At 42.1% G+C, this 21,567-nt stretch overlaps 1 protein-coding gene across 4 annotated transcripts in view; it reads left to right on the top strand.

Annotated features, from left to right (window-relative positions):
- The window catches only part of TARBP1 (TAR (HIV-1) RNA binding protein 1), an 84,388-nt gene extending 64,651 nt beyond the window's left edge, over positions 1–19,737 (top strand). For 2 of the 4 annotated variants that reach the window (XM_030936172.1, XM_030936173.1), the window contains exons 23-30: positions 1,391–1,477; positions 6,050–6,246; positions 11,163–11,244; positions 13,209–13,380; positions 17,273–17,464; positions 17,623–17,747; positions 18,539–18,675; positions 19,332–19,737. In XM_030936172.1, coding sequence (XP_030792032.1) covers positions 1,391–1,477; positions 6,050–6,246; positions 11,163–11,244; positions 13,209–13,380; positions 17,273–17,464; positions 17,623–17,747; positions 18,539–18,675; positions 19,332–19,500 — 1,161 coding nt within the window. In that variant the 3' untranslated portion in view covers positions 19,501–19,737. Of the gene's footprint in view, positions 1–1,390; positions 1,478–6,049; positions 6,247–11,162; positions 11,245–11,475; positions 11,569–13,208; positions 13,381–17,272; positions 17,465–17,622; positions 17,748–18,538; positions 18,676–19,331 lie in introns of all 4 variants that reach the window. The other 2 variants (XR_004058825.1, XM_030936174.1) reach the window with 2 other exon arrangements.
- Positions 19,738–21,567: the final 1,830 nt, after the last annotated feature.

Genomic DNA, 21,567 nt, shown 5'->3' with positions numbered 1-21,567 from the left:
CCTCTTGGAGAGGTTTCCAAACTGGTCTTCTGTTTATATGGTCTTTTCTTTCCAATCTGTCTGGCATTTATCAGTTTGTTATCACTAAAATAATGTATTATTCCAAACCACTATTATTATGGAATAATAATAGTTTCAGATTCCAGTTGAACAGTCTTTTTCAACTGGAATCAGAAGTTTCCAGATTCCAATTGAACAGTCTTTTTAAAAAACTTTCCCTAAGATAGCTGATTAAGTCTTATATAGGTTTTTTGCTATAGCTTGTTAAAGCCTCTGTAGTATAATTCCATTTAGCTTTTGAGCCTTATCCCTGTCACTCCCTGTCAAACTGGCTCTATCTCCTCTTGCCGCCTTTCCCTTAAGTTTGCCTCTGTGCCTTTGTTCTTATTCACTTATCTGTTCTCTCACCTTCCTGCTCCTTCTCCAGGCCAGTCCTTCCCATCCTGAAGGCCTCTCCTCTCCTGAAGTGAGCATGCCCTTGGCTCTGCCACCTGTAATCAACCCTTGGTATCCAGGGTTGATTGGTTCCAGGGTGATTGGTTCCAGGCCCCCCATGGATGCCAAAACCTGAGGATGCTCAAGTTCTTTATTTAGAATGACATAGTATTTGCATGTAACTGTATCCTCCCATATACTTCAATAATCTTAGATTACTTACAATGTCTAGTACAATGTACATGCGATGTAAATCGCTGTTATACAGTTTGAAATTTTATTTGTATTACTTTTTAATTGTGTTTTCAAAATTTTTTATTTATTTAAATATTTTTCATCCATGGTTGAACTCATAGATGCGGAACCCACGCATACAGAGGGCACACTGTACTTCATTTTTTTTTTTTTTTTGAGACAGGGTCTCGCTCTGTTGGCCAGGCTGGAGTACAGTGGCATGATCTCAGTTCACTGCAACCTCTGCCTCCTGGATTCAGGCAATTCTTCCACCTCAGCCTCCCCAGTAGCTGGGACTACAGGTGCGCACTACCACGCCCAGCGAGTTTCTGTATTTTTTGGTAGCAACGGCGTTTCACCATGTTGGCCAGGCTGATCTCAAACCTCTGGCCTCAGATGATCTGCCTGCCTCAGCCTCCCAAAGTGTTGGGATGACAGGCGTGAGCCACTGTGCCCAGCCCCGCTGTTCTTAGAGTTGAGTTATTCAGTACTTTATGTGACCTGCTGATTTTTCTGTGCACTGGCACGTGGCTCTAGGAAATTATTCCTTCGCTTTCAGTCCTGCGCCTGCCACTGCAGCCCCCTTCCCACCGAGACCCTGGGCTGTTCCAGGGAAGAGGCGGCCTCCCGTCTTGGGCCCTCATAGAGTCCAGCACGGCGCCTTGCACGTGCGTGGCTCACAGTAAGCTTTGAATGAATATTTATCTGATTATTTTTTCAGGGTGAAGAAAATCTTAAAACAAGCATTTGTACATTTTTAGCAGTTTTATCACATTTGGACGTTGTTACTCAAAACATTCCAGAAAAGGTGAGTTTAAGTTGTTTGTAGGAATTTAAACTTGACTATAAAAAAAGAATTTTATATAGTCGTACCAGTTTTTTATATGTGGAGCATTCCTGTGATTTTTGCAATTTCTCCCTTTCCTTTCCACTGCCCCGCTCATGTGCACATGTATTAGACACGAATACCCAGTAAACGGGAATTACCCATTTACATGCATACACACTGAGGTGTGCATGAGTACATACCAAATTTATAGACAAGTTACTGGGTAAGTTTTTGTTGATACTTGGATAAAATTAATAATTATTTATAATTCTTAGGATTAGGGTTACTTAGGATTCTTTAAACAGGACTTCCCTTACTGCATTCTTTGACTGAATGGTAGTTATTTAGCAAATGCTCATGCAAAGAAACTTAGGGCCAGACTATTAAAAGCTGTTGGGTAATTCAAGGTGATATAAAATGACTGGCATCATTTGGAGTGTGCAGTACAGTTGCTTTACGTTTCTCAGGTTTAGAACAATTTCCCCAGTAAGTTCTCACACAGATAAGCAGAAATCATAACTTAATTTTGGTTAATCACTATGGCAACCGTTGAAGAATTTAGGAGAACCTGCCAGTAAGATTTGCAATAAGATTCTGTATTATTGCATCCACAGAGAAGAATGTACTGATACACTATAAACTCTAGGAGAAAACTTAATTGAAATAGTGTTATTAAGTGTTGAAAGTGCCATAAAAATATAAGGGAAAATAAGCTTTCCTAGAATTTTTCAGTGTTCTAGTTTTTAAACAGTGGTATGTTTTTAATTGACCTATTTCATCCATTCTAAGACAGGCCTTTCTCCACACCGCATTTTAACCTCTAAAATCATGGTAACACTTTTAAATTGATGGTGTCTTCTAGTGTGTATCAGCCAGATGGCAGTGTGTTACAGTTCCAGGAAAACTTGTTCACACCTTTCCTAAGATCAAGAAGGCTCTGGCCTTCAGATAAACAAATATTCATTCAAAGACAACAAATGTTGTCTTTCTGTTTTAAATATGTGCAGGAAAGAGATTTGTTTACAATCTATTGAGAAAGCTAAAACAGAGCAGACATTGTCCTGTTGCAGGGTAGATGAATAGCCTAAGAATAGTTTAGACAAATTCTGAAAATGAATTTATCTTAGGAGATGTTCATGTTAGATCTGGTAAAAATAGCATGTTATTTTTCCATCAAGCCCTTTTTGTACTTGCTGTATATTACATATTTTAGATTTATTTTTTATTTTTGAAACATCCAAAAAGGAGCACTAATTAGTCGAATGGAATAATTTCCACTTCAACACCTTAGGAAAAAAAAAAATCTGACCCGACATACCTAAGAAAAGGCCAAACTGACTGACTTTGTCAGTCACTTCATGTCTGATAGGTAAAGTCCATTGTTACCTAGATAAATGTAGGACTGATTTCTTGGAAACAATCACTTAAGACTTTCCATTCTCTTCAAAGCGTCTTACTTAACCTGTACTGAGCAATTAACGATTCAAAGCAATTGTCACACATGACAGAGGTTGTAACCGCTCAATAGGTTCACCTTTTCCGCCGCCTACGCAGAGCCGATTTATCAAGACAGGAATTGCAACAGAGAAAGAGTATACAGAGCTGCTTGTGCAGGAGACTGGAGTCTTCTTATTACTCACATCGGTCTCCCTGAGCATTCGGGGATCAGGGTTTTTAAGGATAGTTTGGTGGGAGTGGGAAGGCCAGTGAGTCAGGGGTGATGACTGGTTGGGTTGGAGATGAAATCATAGGGAATTAAGGCGTCCTCTGTGCTAAGTCAGTTCCGGGGTGGGGGCCGCAAGATCAGATGAGCCAGTTTATCGATCTGGGTGGTGCCAGCTGGTCCATCGAGTGCAGGGTCTGCAAAATATCTCCAGCACTGACATAGGAGCAGTTTAGGGAGGGTCAGAATCTTGTAGCCTCTAGCTACATGACTCCTAAACCATTATTTCTAATCTTGAGGCTAATTTGTTAGTCCTACAAAGAAAATCTAGTCCCCAGACAAGTAGGAGGTTTGTTTTGGGAAAGGGCTGTTATCATTGTTTTAAACTATAAGTTCCTCCCGAAGTTAGTTCAGCCTACACCCAGGAATGAACAAGGACAGCTTGGAGGAACAAGCAAGATGGAGTTGGTTAGGTCAGATCTCTTTCCCCGCCTCAGTTACAATTTTGCAATGTGGTTTCAAGATCAGAGGATGAAGTGTTCCTCTAAGAGTAAAAAAGAAAAAGAAAAAACCTTTCTTAATTATGCTCGTAGTTGTGTATTGTCCTGTCAGCTTTCTCATTGTATAAAATGAGCGGGACATGAGAATTCACGAGCAGGGCTTTTTACACTGATGTATATGAAAGCATCATTTAAGTCCTGAAAGCCCCAGCCAAGCAATCACTGGCAGTACCAACATTTTTGAGTGTGGGCTCCATAGGAAGCACTGTTTTCCCTATTGAGAATTATAGTGGGTTTTTTTTTTCATTGACAAGTAATGTATACCTAGCTCCAAGATCTTGGTTGCTAACACTATTCTCCAATAAAATGAACCAGGGATCGCTGGAGAAATAGCTGATTCTAAAACTAGGGCAGAAAGTATACAAGATGAGCCTGGTGGAGCATCCTGTAGAGTCAGAAGGCACGGCACACGTACACACAGTGATGTGAGATGGGAGTGCAGAGGGAAGGTGTTCCCACTGGCTAAAGCTGAAACAGTGTGAGCGACAAAATAAAGCAGTATTGGATCCCAACCCAAAGAATAAAGTAAATATCCTCGAGCCCACACCGATACAAATAAATGATTGAATCAATAAATGAATCCAGACACGGTGGCTCACGCCTGTAATCCCGCATTTTGGGAGGCCAAGGCGGGCAGATCACTTGAGGTCAGGAGTTCGAGACCAGCCTGGCCAACATGGTGAAACCCCATCTCTACTAAAACACAAAAATTAGCCAGGCATGGTGGCACACGCCTATAATCCCAGCTACTCGGGAGGCTGAGGCAAGAGAATCGCTTGATCTCATGAGGCAGAGATTGTAATGAGCCGAAATCGTGCGACTGCACTCCAGCCTGGGCGACAAAAAGAAAAAAAAAAAAAGACGGGCTGGACAAGACAAATCCCTTGTAAAAAAAAAATTGTAAGTAACTTTTATAGATGCTCTGCCCTGAAGGAGGGGGAGTATGACTTCTCACTCCTTCAGTGTAGGCTGCACGGGTGACTTCCTTCCAAATGGGATCGTTATAACAAAAGACAGTAACAAGGACTGTGGGAATTAGAAACCAGCAATTGTGGATGAAAACCAGTGTATATCATAACATCATACCTTGTAATGTTGGCAGTACAGTCACTGACCTTTGATAAATGTTGATGACATGTTGAGTAAAGGAATGAGAGAGAGGATTATTTGTATCTGTTTTATCCTTCTCAGAGAAACTTCGGGTAACTGAAGTCTGTTATCAGCCGTGCTGATGCCTTTGGTAAACTAGTCTGTGAATATGGTTGTTTTTCATTGGTCAGTAGAAGCTGGGCTGCCAGGTGCAGCCGGTGAGCACATGAGCCTTAGGGGAGAAGTGCATTTGGTAGGAGCATCCAAATAGTTTCTGATATTTCATTAAACGTTTGGGTCCTTCTGGTTCCTTCGTTAGTATATGTGTGAAGACTAAAGTTCACAGGAAAAGACTACAGGGAAATTTAAACAGTTTTTTTTTAATTTTCCCCCTCCCTTTTTTTTTTTTTTTTTGAGACGGAGTCTTTCTGTCACCCAGGGTGGAGTGCAGTGGCGCGATCTCAGCTCACTGCAAGCTCTGCCTCCCGGGTTCAAGCCATTCTCCTGCCTCAGCCTCCAGAGTAGCTGGGACTACAGGCGCCCGTGACCACGCCCGGCTATTTTTTTTGTATTTTTGGTAGAGTATTTTGTATTTTAGTTAGCCGGGATGGTCTCGATCTCCTGACCTCGTGATCCGCCCGCCTCGGCCTCCCAAAGTGCTGGGATTACAGGCGTGAGCCACCGCGCCCAGCCTCCCCCTCACTTCTTAATTTTCCTGCCACTACTCAGTACTGTGTGGGTCCAGGATCACCCTTAGGGAAAACAGAGTAGCTCAGAAATCAGTGGCGAGGAGGAGGACAGCACTTGGTGTGGCATCTTGCTCTAGGAGCATTTTCAAGCCTTCAGAAGTAGGACTCGAAGACTATTTCTGACTTTTTCAGCACAAATTAAGATAATAAGTGATGGAGGCTCCATTTGAAAAACACTGTGGTTGTATAATGGTTAGCATAAAGCATACTTTTTTCAAGTTAACTCAGGTACTAGAGTATGGGGGGAAAATGTACTGCAGCATTAATGAAAACTAGAGCTGGGAGAGTATGTTTTTCCTTGAGTAAATTGCAAATGCCAGTGCACCGAATTTGTCCAGGAGGGAAGAATGAGAGGCCCTGGTGGCAAAGCCAGTGGAAGAAATTTTACCAGGAGCAGTTGTATCATTCGTATACATTTTTGTGTGTCATACAAGTGAGAGTAAAATGGGCCGTGTCTGTGTTTTGAGGAATGTTTTGCCTTTCTTTTCAGAAACTAATTCTGAAGCAAGCCCTTATTGTTGTGCTGCAGTGGTGCTTCAATCACAATTTTAGTGTTCGACTGTATGCTTTAGTTGCTCTTAAGAAACTCTGGACTGCGTGTAAAGTGTTAAGTGTTGAAGAATTTGATGCCCTGACTCCTGTGATTGAATCCAGCCTCCATCAAGTGGAAAGCATGCACGGGGCAGGGTAAGGAGCCCTCGTCGCCCTCGTTGCCCTCACTCTCCTCCAGCAGGGCCCACAGGGAGGGGTGGTGCCCATGCCGCGCCAGCTTCTCCTTCCACATCCTCATGCTGCTGTGCTGGGCATCGCGGGCTCAGACTGGGCCAGGCGTCACCAGCTCACTGTGGGGTGTGGTTGATGACAGTTCATTGTCAGCTCCACCTTGACCTCTTACTGCCCTTTTATCCTCAATCCTTTATTGTATAAATAATCTTTTACATACTTTTACATGTTTCTCTTCAGTATAGCTAAAGGTCATCCTCTGTTGTTTGAGAACTGCTTAGAAGTGGCACGACCTGACTTTAAAGACATGCTCTTAACCTCTCAGCTATACTAGTTATAGCTAAAGCCTTTTTTCTTTTCTAAGAGAACTCTGCTATTCCGCAAACAAAATCATACATGGAAGCTCAGTATCAAGCAAGTGACGTGGATGGGGTGAGGGAGTGGTGCAGGACCCAGTGTCTGTGAAGCCCTCACAGTAGTTCCCCTGTCTGCCTCTCTTTCTCCGCACCCGTCACGGCGCAGAAGCAGGCTGCAGTGTCATAAGCACCTCTGGGTCTCTGCACTTGTTTCCTCGTCTCTGAGTTGGCGCTGTTTTGCCTTTTTATTATTATCATGGATTACTGCCATCCAAGAATTCTGGATTTTTTTTTTTAATTTTAAAGACACAGGCAATATCAACCAACATAAAAGATTTTTCATCTTAAAAGCTGAAAAAGCACCCACTAATTTATATACACAAATGGTTAAGTGTTGGAAACAGCATAATAAGCAAATGAAATAGCATTTGGAAAACCAGTAACATGTAGAGGTCTTGGCCGTGACCATCAAGTTATTTGTACATGGTACAAATAAGACTGAGTCATTGTGTAGCTTCATATGGGGGCAGGGCGAGAGTACCTCCCTGGCCACGACGTACCTTTCTACCTTCCTTGACTTTTGATGCATTAGTTGAAAAGAGGCATTTGGGCATTAAGTGGGTAAGGGAGGTTTTAGGGGGCTTGGGAGAAAGATACTTGGTAAATATAAATAAATACTAAAATGGAGAAGAGAGAAAAGTGAATAGCTTGAGATAAAACAGGGGAAAGGGAATAGCAGGAGAAAAAGAGAGTTCGCTGTGGGGAGATGGGTTCCAGAGGAGGGACAGAGGTGGGAATGGACTCCTGGTACAGTGTGCACAGTTCTGTGTACTGGAGAATGACCTCCCTGTGCCTGGCCCAGCAAAGGCTGGTCATGAAAATTAGTCATTCACTGTAGCATTGCCAGGGACCCCTAAAATCCCAACTGTCATCTGAAAACTAGAAATCTTGGATCTTTTCAAGGAACCTTAAATGTCTTATTTCTCCTTGGTGTATGCTGTATTTCCTATTATTTAGTGAATACATGGCTGAGTTTACGTGTGTAGATTTGAACATTAATATTTCTCAGGATCGCATTTGCATTATCATTCAATAATCCAAAGTCAAGCTACCAAAGTTGCTCCTCATTTAATGAACTTACGTGCTACTTGTGTTTGATGGTTAGAGATAGGTAACCAGGGAACAGAGGGTATAGTTACCCCATAGACTTTCGGCCCTTCCTTAATGGAAGGGAGTTTGAGGGAATTGCCACAATTTAACATGCAGGTAGGTATTTGTCAGCTTTTGTTTTCTCTATGTTTAGATGGTGATTATTTGGTATTGAGACATTTTGATCCTGGTTGTTGATTCTATTCTAAGTTTCTTGATAGCTGTGTTTTGATTTCGAAAAGCAATTGGCTATACTCATATTTTTTATTAAGCAATAAAATGCCATTTAAAAAAATAACTTAAAAAATCTCAGTACCAGGAAGGAGATACAGCCAATCAAAATCAGGCATCCAGCTGGGTGCAGCGGTTCACGCCTATAATCCCAGCACTTTGGAAGGCCAAGGCAGGCGGATCACCTGAGGTCAGGAGTTTGAGACCAGCCTGGCCAACATGGTGAAACCACGTCTCTACTAAAAATTACAAAAATTAGCTGGGCCTGGTGGCAGGCGCCTATAATCTCAGCTACTAGGGAGGCTGAGGCAGGAGAATCTCTTGAACCCAGGAGGTAGAGGTTGCAGTGAGCCGAGATCACACCACTGCACACCAGCCTTGGCAACAGAGCGAGACTCCGTCAAATAAATAAATAAATAAATAAGGCACGCCGGGCATTAAGCCGCCTCTGCTCTGTGATAGCATACCTCCTTGGGATCGGCTTATGACAGGCACAAGACCACGTGCTGGGGGTTAGCCAGGTAGGTGAAGCCTCTTCCTTCGTGTGGCTCACAGTCAGATGGGAATAGACACCAAGGAATCAGAGCAATTTTAAGTTTTAAAATAAATCACAGAAAAGTATATGTGGTGATGAGGAAATACAGACTATTCAGTCTGGGTGGTTTAGGGAAAGCCTTTCTAAGTAACACGATGTTTACATTAAAATCCAAAGCGTGAATAGGAACTAGGTCAATGAAGAGTGAAGGAGAGAGATTTCTGTGGAGAAGACAGTGTTTGGGAATGCCCAGTCCCACTTGATTTGCCCAGAGCTTGAACTAAAGCAAGCCTGGTCTGGCTGAGGGAGGGAACAGAGCAGCCACAAGATGGAGGGGGCCAGGACTGGGTTTGGGTTGATGTTGAGTGAATTGGGAAGCCAGCAAAAAATTAAACTGGAGAATGACATCATCCAGTTTTCTTTTGCATTATTTAAAGTGTGAAGAGCAGATCAGAGGTGAGCAAGAGAGAGTGGGAGGAAAATTGTGGTTTAGATTAGTATGAGATTAGTAGAGGGCCAGAGAAATGGACAGGCTTTGAGGTGAGGTAAATAAGAGCCTAAAGGATTATCAAGAGCCAATTCGATAGCATAGTTAGGGGATTGAAACCAAATTAAAATAGGTCCAAGATGGGGCCAGGTGCAGTGGCTCTAACCTGTAATCCCAGCACTTTGAGGCTGAGGTGAGTGGATTGCTTGAGCCCAGGAGTTCAAGATCAGTCTGGGCAACATGGGAAAACTCTGTTCTCCATAAAAATACAAAAAAAAAAAAAAAAAAAAAAAAAAGCCGGGTATGGTGGCATGCACTTTTGTAGTCCCAGCAACTCGGCAGGCTGAGGTGAGAGAATCACCTGAGCCCAAGAAGTTGAGGCTGCAGTGAGCTGAGATTGCACTACTGCATTCTAACCTGGCAACCGAGTGAGACCCGGTCTCAGAAAACAAAAACAAATACAAAAAAACCCAGTCCAAATGTGGATAGGATGATACATTAACATATATTACATCAGAGTGGTAGGTTTATTGGTGTCTATAATTTTGTTTACCTGAATATTTGGAATGTTTAAAATATTTCATGTCTTTAATTTTTCAAAAAATGGGTAATGAGGAAGGTGAGACACAGTCAACTTATTTAGAAAATTCTCTCAAAAAAGAGTATATTAGGAAGTTCCACAGCTAGTGGTGGAGGTGCTGTCAAAAGAGGGCTTCTGTTTCATTTTTGGTAACATTAGTTGTTTTTAAGTGATATTCATAGTTAGGAAGTTGAACATTGCAGAAAGCCATCAAATAAAAACAAGACAGTCTCCTTCTTCCCTTCTGCCACCAAAGGTGAAACCCCAGTAAACTGGCTTTTCTTTTAACAGCTACCTAATATTCCATCGTATGGCTATGCCTTAGGTTATCACTTGAGTCTAGTACTGATGGACACTTTGATAAGGTTTGGTTTTGTTTTTTAAGACTAGATATAAAAGCCCTTTTGAAAAGGCTGAAGGAAAGGCTAGAATAGAGAACAGGGGAGATGCAGAAGTTGGGGGAGATACGGCAAAACCCAGGGGAATGGGATCTGTTGGGGGGCAGGGGATTGCCATTTGAAAAGAGACTCTTGAAAGTGAAGGAGAAAAGAGGACAGGGGGGTAAGGAGGTGGCAGGAAGAAGGATCTCTCACTCCTGTCTCCTGTGATGTGTGAGGCATGGCCGTCTGCTGACAGTGAGAGGGTCGGGGAAGGCATAGGAACTCCAGGGAATGAAGAAGATACATTGGCCGGAGCAGGAGCGTGATCTTGCGAGAAAAATGTCTTGAAATTGCTGCTTAGTTTATGGGTTGATGATCATGAATTTCATCTGAAACCTGCCTGTCATATTGTATAACTTTTATCCCTACCTTTTTTGCCTTTTAAAACATAAACTTGACAACAGATGTTTTAAAAATTTAAACCCTGCTCATAGTAAATTTGTTTGGTTTGTGAAAGTGGGTACAGCTTGGCTATGTGATATGAGTCTTTAGAGTAGAAAAAGTGACTTTTATGTAATGGTTTTCTCTCCTGGAAGAAAGAGTTTTCTGCCAGACACAGGTTTAAGGTTCCACTTCAAATGTGAAAGTTAGTAAGTGTCGGTTTTTAAAGTATGTATTGATCTTGGAGAGGTGTGTATAAATCTTAGGATAAAGCTCATAAAACTTTCTGTTCCTTCTCAACTCTGCAGCCCCCCCCCCCCTTTTTTTTTTTTTTTTTTTTTTTTTTGAGACGGAGTCTCGCTCTGTCGCCCAGGCTGAAGTGCAGTGGCCGGATCTCAGCTCACTGCAAGCTCCGCCTCCCGGGTTCACGCCATTCTCCTGCCTCAGCCTCCCGAGTAGCCCTGACTACAGGCGCCCGCCACCTCGCCCGGCTAGTTTTTTGTATTTTTTTAGTAGAGACGGGGTTTCACCATGTTAGCCAGGATGGTCTCGATCTCCTGACCTCGTGATCCGCCCGCCTCGGCCTCCCAAAGTGCTGGGATTACAGGCTTGAGCCACCGCGCCCGGCCTCTGCAGCCCCTTTTTAAGATATCTGATTGATTCTCCCCTCACCAGAGTTGTTTGATTTGTCTGTGGCTCATACCATATTTTTAATCCTTAGGAATGCCAAGAAGAATTGGCAGCGCATTCAAGAGCATTTCTTTTTTGCAACATTTCACCCACTCAAGGATTATTGTCTAGAGGTGAGCAGAGAATATCATGTGTAAATTCTCTACTGTACGTTTACTCCTGATGCTTCCTTTCTGCTTTTGTTGAAGGGTTATGATTAGGGTAAAGTGTTTTTCTTGCTTACAAACATCACCTGAACATTTTAAAGCTCTAATTTAACTTTGTCACTTTATGCAGATGACTTGCTTTCATTTCACTCTTAAGCAGTGAAAATTGGCTAGTCATTTTCACTTTCTATTTCTCAGGCAGTGTCTGGCTTGTAAACATGGAAGGGAATATTTAACTAAACAGAAATCTGTTCTGACATTAAAAGGAAATGAGTGAGAACATTTGTGCAGGTGAGATTTCATTGTACTGAAGCCCATTGTTAATGAAAGAACAAAAAGATATACTCTTGTTAATGGCAGATTTTAGGTTCTGGGTAATGAAAATTGTGTAGCAAATGATACATCCCCTCATTGGCTGTAACAAAATGTGCTTATATAATTGTAAGAACCATAAACATGCTTATTATGATTAACATGTAAATTAATTCAATATGTAAATCATTAGACATTGCCTTCTCCCTTTTTCATCTGTAATTATGATGTGCCGCCCTTGAATTTAAATCATTGACCTAGGGCTTTTCCTCTGAAGAACGTATAAGTTATTGGTAACTTAAGCTACTGTGCATAAGCACTTTTTTTGGTAGATTACTAAGATTATTGATAAACTGATCTTTAAAAAGGTATAGATCTATATATTGTGAGATATGCATCCTAGAACACTAATGTGTATTTTCTGCTGCTTCACTGCAAATATCATTTAGGATTTTTCAAAGATTTTAATATGCTCTGCTCTGTGTTCTTTAGCACCCAGAATGCTTTGTCCGGCATCTTTCTGCAGGACTCCTCTAGTCACTCTCTAGTGTTAAGTCAACCTTTTTCTATACAGTCCTCCAACAGGAGTAAGTCCTTTGCCTCCCTCCTGCCCTCCCTCATCCTTACCTTTGGCCACCTCACTCTCATATGTTTTATGATGTATTCTCCAGTCATGAAATGAATTAAAACGATATGTGTAAATAAAATAATGGGGCTTAATTGTTCATAAGAACTGTATCTCTTCATGTATTTGGAGCTGTACTTAGTGCCCCCTCAATCAACATGTCGTCATGATCATTGTGCCAGTTTAAGTTTGCACAGATATGGCTAGCATGAAGAAAACCATATTCATTCTAAAGCCTTTCATGAAGACATGTGCATTGCTGCTAAGAGTATTGTTTCATTTTTAAGTTGCCTGTTACTTGGACCTCTGCTTCCTGTGTACTTTTTTCACTGTTGGTTATTTTTCTGGTTCAGTTCTTTTAGTAGGTAAGAAAAGCAAAGGAGGATTGCTTATGCAATGACTGTTTACAGTGCTGTCAGACTATGCCGTTTTCACGGACACTTTAATATGCTGTTGTAATCTGATTTTATCCTCATCTTACAAATGAGGAAGTTGAAGCCAAGAAAGGCTGAATCACTTGCCTAATGTCACACAACTAATTATATTAGTCAAACCAGAATTCAGATTGTGAATTTATCTAATGGGTACGAGAGTAAAAGACTTGTCATGAAAAGAGCTTGAACTTGATTGCCTTTGGAGGTATTTAGTTATCAGTAAATTGCACTTATCCAAATACTGTCCATCATTAGAACTGATTACTTCTGAAACACTGTTTTTATTAGGCACATACTGGTTTATTACACACAGTTAGAAGTACTGGAGTACAAGTTCTTTCTCCTCTCAGGGATTCCCTGAATTAATCCCCTAATTTCTCAGAGAAGATGAGAAATATATATAGACAGTTGCTATAAGATACAAATGAAAGTATATAGTTTGATCAGATGTAATAGTTTGAAGAATATATCATTAATAATTAAGTTGTATTTTAAATATGTTATATATTTCTTTGTTATTTTTAAGGGAAGAAATTTAGATTTTATAATTCTCTTTTCAGACCATATTTTACATCCTTCCACGCCTTTCAGGCCTTATTGAAGATGAGTGGATCACCATTGATAAATTTACCAGATTCACTGATGTTCCTTTAGATGCGGGATTTCAGTGGTACCTTTCTCAAACTCAACTTAGTAAACTAAAACCAGGTGACTGGTCTCAGCAGGACATAGGTAAAAAATAATTTTCATTTTATTTTTTTCTCCTTGTTGATCTGGTTAGATTTTTTTAAGTTACTAAGGACAGGTAGTTAATAATATCACTTTCATTGACATGGTGAACTCTGCCTTTCCACTTAGGGAAAAGACAGTGAAAAAGTGTGGTATAACTTTGACTAACACTTTTAGTGAAAGTTAGCTTTGCTATTTAAAAAAGAAAAAAAAAAAAAGCCAAAGAAAGCCTGATCTGCTTTATATAAAGCTGATGGCCAGCGGCCTCCCTTTTAAGTAGTATCGTTCATTAACACTCATTGCTTTTCTACTGTATATTTCTGTAAAAATAAACATTTCCCAAAGGACCAAATGATGAAATCTCTTTTTTTGTCCTTCTTAGGAATAAAGCAAAGCTCTTGATTCTAGTTCCCTCTTGGTTGGTTGGGCGCTGCTTCATGTTATCCCTTCTCCTCTGTCTCACCCTTCCCTGTACAGGGACTCCTTTCCATCAGCTTCCTCTGGAACCCTCCTCCCCCTCCCCGTCCTCCTCCCCCTCCTCCTCCTCCTCCCTTTTCTTTCCGTTTCCTTTACACAGTCCGAGTGGACAGATGGACGGCTGCCCTCAGATCGCACCTGCCCTTTCTGTGCCACGTGTTTGCTGGTCTCCCGCCATCCTGCCTTTTCTCCTCACTCTGACCCTTCTCGCTCTGAGTCCCCCACATTCCCCTGACACTGGTGCTTCCTCAGACTTTTCATGTCTTCAGGACTTACGTGTGACTTGTTGAAAATTCAGATTCTATGTCCCATCCTTAGATTTTGTTTTTCTTTTTTTTTAAAAAAGGCCAATTATAGGTCTGGAACCACCCTTAGATTAATTCAGTATCTCTGGGGGAGAGTTCTGGGAAAATGCAAATTTTTTCAGGCCTCTGGATGGTTCACTAATGTGTTTTAAGACGTACTGTCTTAAAGTTATTCATTCAACAAAGACTGATTGATTGTCTCCCATATGCTAGATGTGGGACCCAGTCCCTGCCTCACAGAGCCCACACTCTTACAGAGGAGACAACAGGGGACACGCACCTACCATAGTGTCTGGTAGTAGAAGTACCGTGAAAAAACAAAGCGGGGTAAAGAGAGGGACGGAGGGTGAGAAAGACCTTTCTAAGGAGTTGACATTGAGCAGAGACCCCAAGGAAGCACGGGCAAGGCAAGGCAAGGTCCGTCCCGGGGAGAGCTTTACTGGAAAGGAAGAGCAACTGTGAAGATTCTGGAGCAAGAGACAGTGACAGGAGGCACTTCCCAGTGTGGCTGCGTGGAGCCGGGGAGGAGAGGGAAGAGGGGTGTCATTATAGACAACTGTCGAGTTCTGCGTAAAGCGGAGCAGGGAAATACAGCGTTACTGGACGGGCAGAATGGCTAACGAGGTCTGTTTGTTCCACCTGTTTTTGGTAAAGAGGGGCATGTTGTAATAGGCTTTCCATGCTGAGGCTTAAATGTTAGCATCCCCCCTAATTTTTTTTTCTTTTTTATTAAAGTTTTACTTCATTTTTAATGGACAAATAATAATTGTACATATCTATGGGGTACAGTGATGGTTTGATACATATATACATTGTGTAATGGTCAAATCAGGGTAATTAGCATACCCGTCACCTCTCACGTTTGTGGTGGGAACATGGAAAATCCTCTCTTCTAGCTATCTGGAAGGATACAGTACATTATTGTCGCCTATAGTCATCTTACCCTACACTAGAACACAAGAGCTTATTCTTGACTAGCTAACTTTGTACCCTCTGACCAACCTCTCCTCCTGCCACTGAAGGTTTTCACTGGCCCGGTCTTCTTCTCACTCTTCATGCTCTCCCAGAACACATTTATTAATGTCCCCAACTTGAACCCACCGCTTGTGCAACTATAACCTTCAAGTCCTTACCTACTGCCCAGCCTCTGTCCTGAACAGACTGGACCTTAGCACTGGGATATTCCTTAAGCTCTTAAAATATCACCATATCCAAATTCAGTTTGCCTTTCTGCCCAAAATTGCCTGCTCTGTATGCCTATTAATGGTGTCACTCAGTCATCACGGAAGTCGTTCTTGTCCTGTTTTTGCTCTTGCCACATCCATCTGTTACCAGTCTTGGCGATTTCACTTCCCAAAGTTGCCTCCTCCTCCTCTTCTTTAGCCCCTCTTGCTTTGTCTTAATTTAGACTGGCATTGTCTTTACCTGGACTAGTACAAAAGTCCCTTTGGTTTTCTAGCCTCCACATAGCTATTAAAAGAGATTTTTGTAAAACACATAGCAGTACTGTTACTCTCCTTAACATTTTTTTCATGGCTTTTATCTGTGGAATAATTTTTTTTTTCCTTGAGACGGAGTCTCACTCTGTCTCTCAGGCTGCAGGCTGGAGTGCAGTGGCACGATCTCAGCTCACTGCAACCTCTGCCTCCTGGGTTCAAGCGATTCTCGTGCCTCAGCCTCCCGTGTAGCTGGGATTACAAGCGTCCACCACCACGTCTGGCTAATGTTTATATTTTTAGTAGAGACGGGGTTTCGCCATGTTGGCCAGGCTGGCCTCAAACTCCTGACCTCAGGTGATCTTCCCGCCTTGGCCTGCCAAAGTGCTGGGATTATAGGCGTCCACCACCATGCCTGGCTAATGTTTGTATTTTTGTTTTGTTTTGTTTTGTTTTTTGAGATGGAGTCTCACTATGTTGCCCAGGCTGGAGTGCAGTGGCACACCCGCTCACTGCAAGCTCTGCCTCCTGGGTTCACGCCACTCTCCTGCCTCAGCCTCCCAAGTAGCTGGGACTACAGGCGCCAGCCCCATGCCTGGCTAATTTTTTTGTATTTTTAGTAGAGACGGGGTTTTGCCATGTTGGCCAGGCTGGTCTCAAACTCCTGACCTCAGGTGATCCACCTTGGCCTCCCAAAGTGCTGGGATTACAGGTGTGAGCCACTGTGCCCAGCCAGTAGAATAAATTATTTATCATTATAAGCAAAGCCCTTTGGTCTGAGCCATCTCTCTCCACTCCATTGCAGACTGCACTAAACCAACGTACTTGCTGCCTGAACCATGTTGCTCGCACATCCCATGTATGTGCACGCACTGTATCTATTGTCTGCTTTGCAAACTTTTGCCTTCCTTCCCGTGAGCCTTCCTGGGGTCTTACCCTTTGCCTCTCCCTCCCCTAGACGTTAGTAACTCCTTTCTGTGTGAGCATTACCTTCGCTTTTGTACTGTGTTACAGTTATTTGCATGTCTCTCCTATCCTAAGTGAACTAAGTGCTCCTTGATTGCTCAGAAAGCAGTTTGAAGTAGGACAGAGTTGAGGAAGAGCCTGAGAGGTAGAGTCTCAGTCCTGTACCACAGAGATGAAAACACTGCAGTCAGATAGGCTAGTAACGTTCTGTGTCCTCATCACTTCTGTCAAGAGATAACTACTTTATACAACATCCTTCATTTTAGAAAAGTTACCCCAAGCACTTATAAAATTATCATATTTTATTATATTGTTTTCAGAAATAGTCTTTCCACAGAAAATCCTAATCTAATATGCTATTGTTTGTAAGATACATCATTATTTTATGTACCTCCAAGGAAAAAAAAGTTACCAAACTATGATACTCTGATTCTAAGATGTGTCTCAATTTCAGATATGCTAAAATGTGAAAAAATGTGTATCTCATGTTTTCATGAAGTATCACAGTATATTGGTTAGTAGAGCTGAGTTTGAAAACTTAAAATTGCTACTAAAAATGAGAATTGTGTCTGAGTCCAACTGAAGTTTTTTAGTTAAATAAATCTCATTCTAAAGTATTTCAAATTCTTAAAAATACATATACATGTATAAATAAATATATAGAGATTCAGATTTATTTATATGTGGGATTGTTTTCTTTTTCCTTCCCAGGTACTAATTTGGTCGAAGCAGATAACCAAGCAGAGTGGACTGACGTTCAGAAGAAGATTATCCCGTGGAACAATCGTGTTCCCGACTTAGACCTGGAGCTCCTGTTTCAGGATCGTGCTGCCAGACTTGGAAAGTCAATTAGTAGACTCATCGTCGTGGCCTCGCTCATCGACAAACCAACCAATTTAGGAGGTAAAGTGGTAGTTTTCCAGGAGCTTGCCTAAAATCTTTTGGTCTTAAACATTTTTTAATTAATCCACTGCCACGGGAGCTTCAAAGGAATGTATGGGACATGATGAGCTTAGCATCGTGTTGGGAACAATCTGAATGATTCCAGGTGTTCTGTGCAGGACTGTGCAGGACCTGTGAGGTATTTGGGGCTTCGGCGCTCGTTGTTGGCAGCCTTCAGTGTATCAGCGACAAACAGTTCCAGCACCTCAGTGTCTCCGCCGAACAGTGGCTCCCTCTAGTGGAGGTGGGTGGAAAGGAATTTATTATTAAAGTTCTTATTACAAGCCCACACATGTACCCGTGAACCTAACAGTTTTTTTAAAAAGTTTGTATTTGTAAAAATATTTTGTAGTGCTCTTTGTGTATTAGTTCTTTTGCATATTTATAGCAGTGCAGCCTTTAATCGTTTAAGAACAATATTTAAATTAAAATACAGTTCACTTCTGTTTTTCTACTTATTTTTTTATAGGTCACATCTTTAGAAATCATCAATAATGTAGAATTCTGTTCAGTAAAACATACCCTGTTACAGCCCACTCTTGATTTAGGAATAATTCTTAGAAATTTATATCATGTTGGCCAGGCGCGGTGGCTCACGCCTGTAATCCCAGCACTCTGGGGGCCGAGGCGGGTGGATCACAAGCTCAGGAGATAGAGACCATCCTGGCTAACACGGTGAAACCCCGTCTCTACTAAAAAATTAAAAAAAAAAAATTAGTCAGGCGTGGTGGCGGGTGCCTGTAGTCCCAGCTACTCGAGAGGCTGAGGCAGGAGAATGGCGTGAACCCGGGAGGCAGAGGTTGCAGTGAGCTGAGACTGGGCCACTGCACTCCAGCCTGGGGGACAGAGCGAGACTCCGCCTCAAAAGAATATATATATATATCATGTTGGGAGAGTTCTTTTTTATAATGTATGATTCTGTTCTTTTTCTTTTAAAAAGACTTAAGTTTAGGTTAATATGTTTTTTAATTCTAGTTTACTCCAAGCAGGGCTATAACTGAATGAATATTCTGTTCTTTTTAAACTAATATTCAGGTAAAACCACCTCACCTAATTGATTATCTGCAGCAGAAGAAAACAGAAGGTTATACCATCATTGGAGTGGAACAAACTGCCAAAAGTTTAGACCTAACCCAATATTGCTTTCCTGAGAAATCTCTACTCTTGTTGGGGTAAGAATCTTCTCTTGTCCATAGTATGTTCTCTGAGCCCCAAACTACTGGAAGATGTTAGGTTTTCGGGGTTTTTTTTTTGAGACAGTCTCACTCTGTAGCCCAGGTTGGAGTGTAGTGGCACAGTCTTGGCTCACTGCAACCTCTGCCTCATGGGCTGAAGCAGTTCTCGGGCCTCAGCCTCCAAAGTAGCTGGGATTACAGGCATGCTACACCAGACCCGGGGTTTCACCATGTTGGCCAGGCTGGTCTCGAACTCCTGACCTCAAGTGATCCTCCCACCTTGGCCTCCGTGGTGGGGGGATTACAGGCGTGAGCCACCGTGCCTGGCTAGGAAGATGTTCCCTTTCTGTTTTACAGTTTACCCTGACTCCTGCTCATACCTGCACTTTTCTTTGATTTGTAATATTTTTAAGAAGCCCCGGACTTTCCTTTTATTTCATCTCTCTGGCATCGTCAGGTGAACACGGAGTTGACCCATCAGTCTTTTTCTTACACTCTTACTTATTTCCCAGTGCTGCAGACTTAACTTCATTTGTTAATGTCTCTTTTAGTAACATTCAGAATATCAAAGAGAAAAATAAATACGTAAATAAAAAATAGAGAAAAATTGTTTTTTACAGGAAAACTAACCCTTCTTCCATTTTCTTCCTCAGAAATGAACGTGAGGGAATTCCAGCAAATCTGATCCAGCAGTTGGACGTTTGTGTGGAAATTCCTCAACAGGGCATTATCCGCTCCCTGAACGTCCACGTGAGTGGCGCCCTGCTGATCTGGGAGTACACCAGGCAGCAGCTGCTCTCGCAGGGAGACACCAAGCCATGATGTGCCTTCCTCAGTGAAGTGCTGGTGCTGTTCAAACTTTTTTTAAAAAAACTATTTGGACTAAAGAAACAGATTCTGAAATTTACTGTGATAATTTGTATTTCTTTTTTCTTGCAATTTAATGCCAAAAGTTTGCCATGTGCCTTAAACATATTACTATATATTTTCCCCTTTAATAAACACTTTTTGTTAAATTGTATTCTTCCATTAATAAAATAAGCAGTTGTGGAAATAAAAGAATGGATTTTTAAAGAGATAATTTATTTCCTAGAAACGCCTATTCTCAGAAATGTGGTCTATGATAATACAGAGTTAAAGCAGCGATCATCTGTGAACACTCATACCCTTGAGTCATAAGGAGACCAGGGAGGTTGAGGCGAAGGTTCCGAATGAAGAGGGGTCATCAGCCTCTGTGCCACTTTCCGTCTCGGTACTCCCCTCGGGAAGCACGCTTGGCAGGATGCAGAGCCAGCATCCCTGTGAGGCTCAGAATGCTCAGGCAATAGGCTTTAATCTATTTTTAAGCCATGAACTAGGCCATAATCACTCACAGTAAGTTTATGGCCGGGTGCGGTGGCTCACGCCTGTAATCCCCACACTTTGGGAGGCCAAGGCGGGTGGATCACCTGAGCTCGGGAATTCGAGACCAGCCTGGCCAACGTGGCGAAACCTTGTCTCTATTAAAAATACAAAAATTAGCTGGGTGTGGTGACGTGCACCTGTAATCCTAGCTACCTGGGAGGCTGAGGCAGGAGAATTACTTGAACCTGGGAGACAGAGGCTGCAGTGAGCCGAGATGGCGCCAGTGCACTCCAGCCTGAGTGAGAGAATGAGACTCCATCTCAAAAAAAAAGTTTGTATGAAGTTTTTCATATCACCTTTGCACATGGAGATCAAATAGTGGTTCTGACAACTATGAACATGGACCTAAAGGAATTGAATTACTCCTGTATATCATTATCGAAACAGAATGGAACCTATAAGTGTTGATGGACTGTTTCTGTTCTTTTGATTTTTTTCTCTGGCATTTATTACTTAATTATGTATAACTATTTATCACTCCCCAGCAATGAACTTCAATTATATCTGGGTCCTTTTTAATAATATTTAAATTTGAGTCCATTACCTGTAAATATTCTCTTCTGTAGTTTTCTTTAGAAATAACTTTTGCAGAAGGGTTGCAAAGACAGTACACAAAGTTTTCATACACCTTTTACCCACATGCCTCTAATGTGATCTGAATAACCATGGTAACCTTCATCAAAACTAAGAAATTAACCATTGATAGTGGTTCTCTTCACTAGTCTATAGGCTTCATTCAGGTATCCCATTTTCCACTCTGTTTTCCACTCTGTTTTCTGCCCCAGGAGCCAACCCAGGATACCACATTGCATGTCCCCTTAGTCTCCTCATATCTCTGACAGATCTTCAGTCTTTCCTTGTCTTTCATGACCTGGACACTTTTGAAGAGTACTGGCCAAGTATTCTGTGAATGTCCCATAATTTGTGTTTTCTCATTAGACTGAGGTTGTGGGTTTTAAGGAAGAACATGCCCGTGGTCAGGTGCCTTCCCATCGCATCGTGTTAGATGGCGCATGGCACTAGCAGGATGGACCACCCCCATCATCGGGTGAAGGCTGCGCTTGCCACATTCTTCTCTGGGAAGCTGCTACCTGTCCCCTTCCTCAGTCTGTTAAAAGTGAGTGACTAGGCTGGGCGCAGTGGCTCACGCCTGTAATCCTAGCACTTTGGAAGGCCGAGGCGGGCGGATCACGAGGTCAGGAGATCAAGACCATCCTGGCTAACACGGTGAAACCCTGTCTCTACTAAAACTACAAAAAATTAGCCAGATGTGGTGGTGGGCACCTGTAGTCCCAGCTACTCAGGAGGCTGAGGCAGGAGAATGGTGTGAACCCAGGAGGCGGAGCTTGCAGTAAGCCAAGACCGCGCCACTGCACTCCAGCTGGGGTGACAGAGGGAGACTCCCATCTCAGGAAAAAAAAAAAAAAAGTGAGTCACTAAGCCCAGTCTATACTAAAGGGTAAGGAATGTAAACTCTGTGGTGGG

This window comes from Rhinopithecus roxellana, chromosome 8 (assembly GCF_007565055.1).
Source record: "Rhinopithecus roxellana isolate Shanxi Qingling chromosome 8, ASM756505v1, whole genome shotgun sequence".
Taxonomy (NCBI): Eukaryota; Metazoa; Chordata; class Mammalia; order Primates; family Cercopithecidae; genus Rhinopithecus; species Rhinopithecus roxellana.
This window is presented reverse-complemented; position numbering and strand designations above follow the sequence as displayed.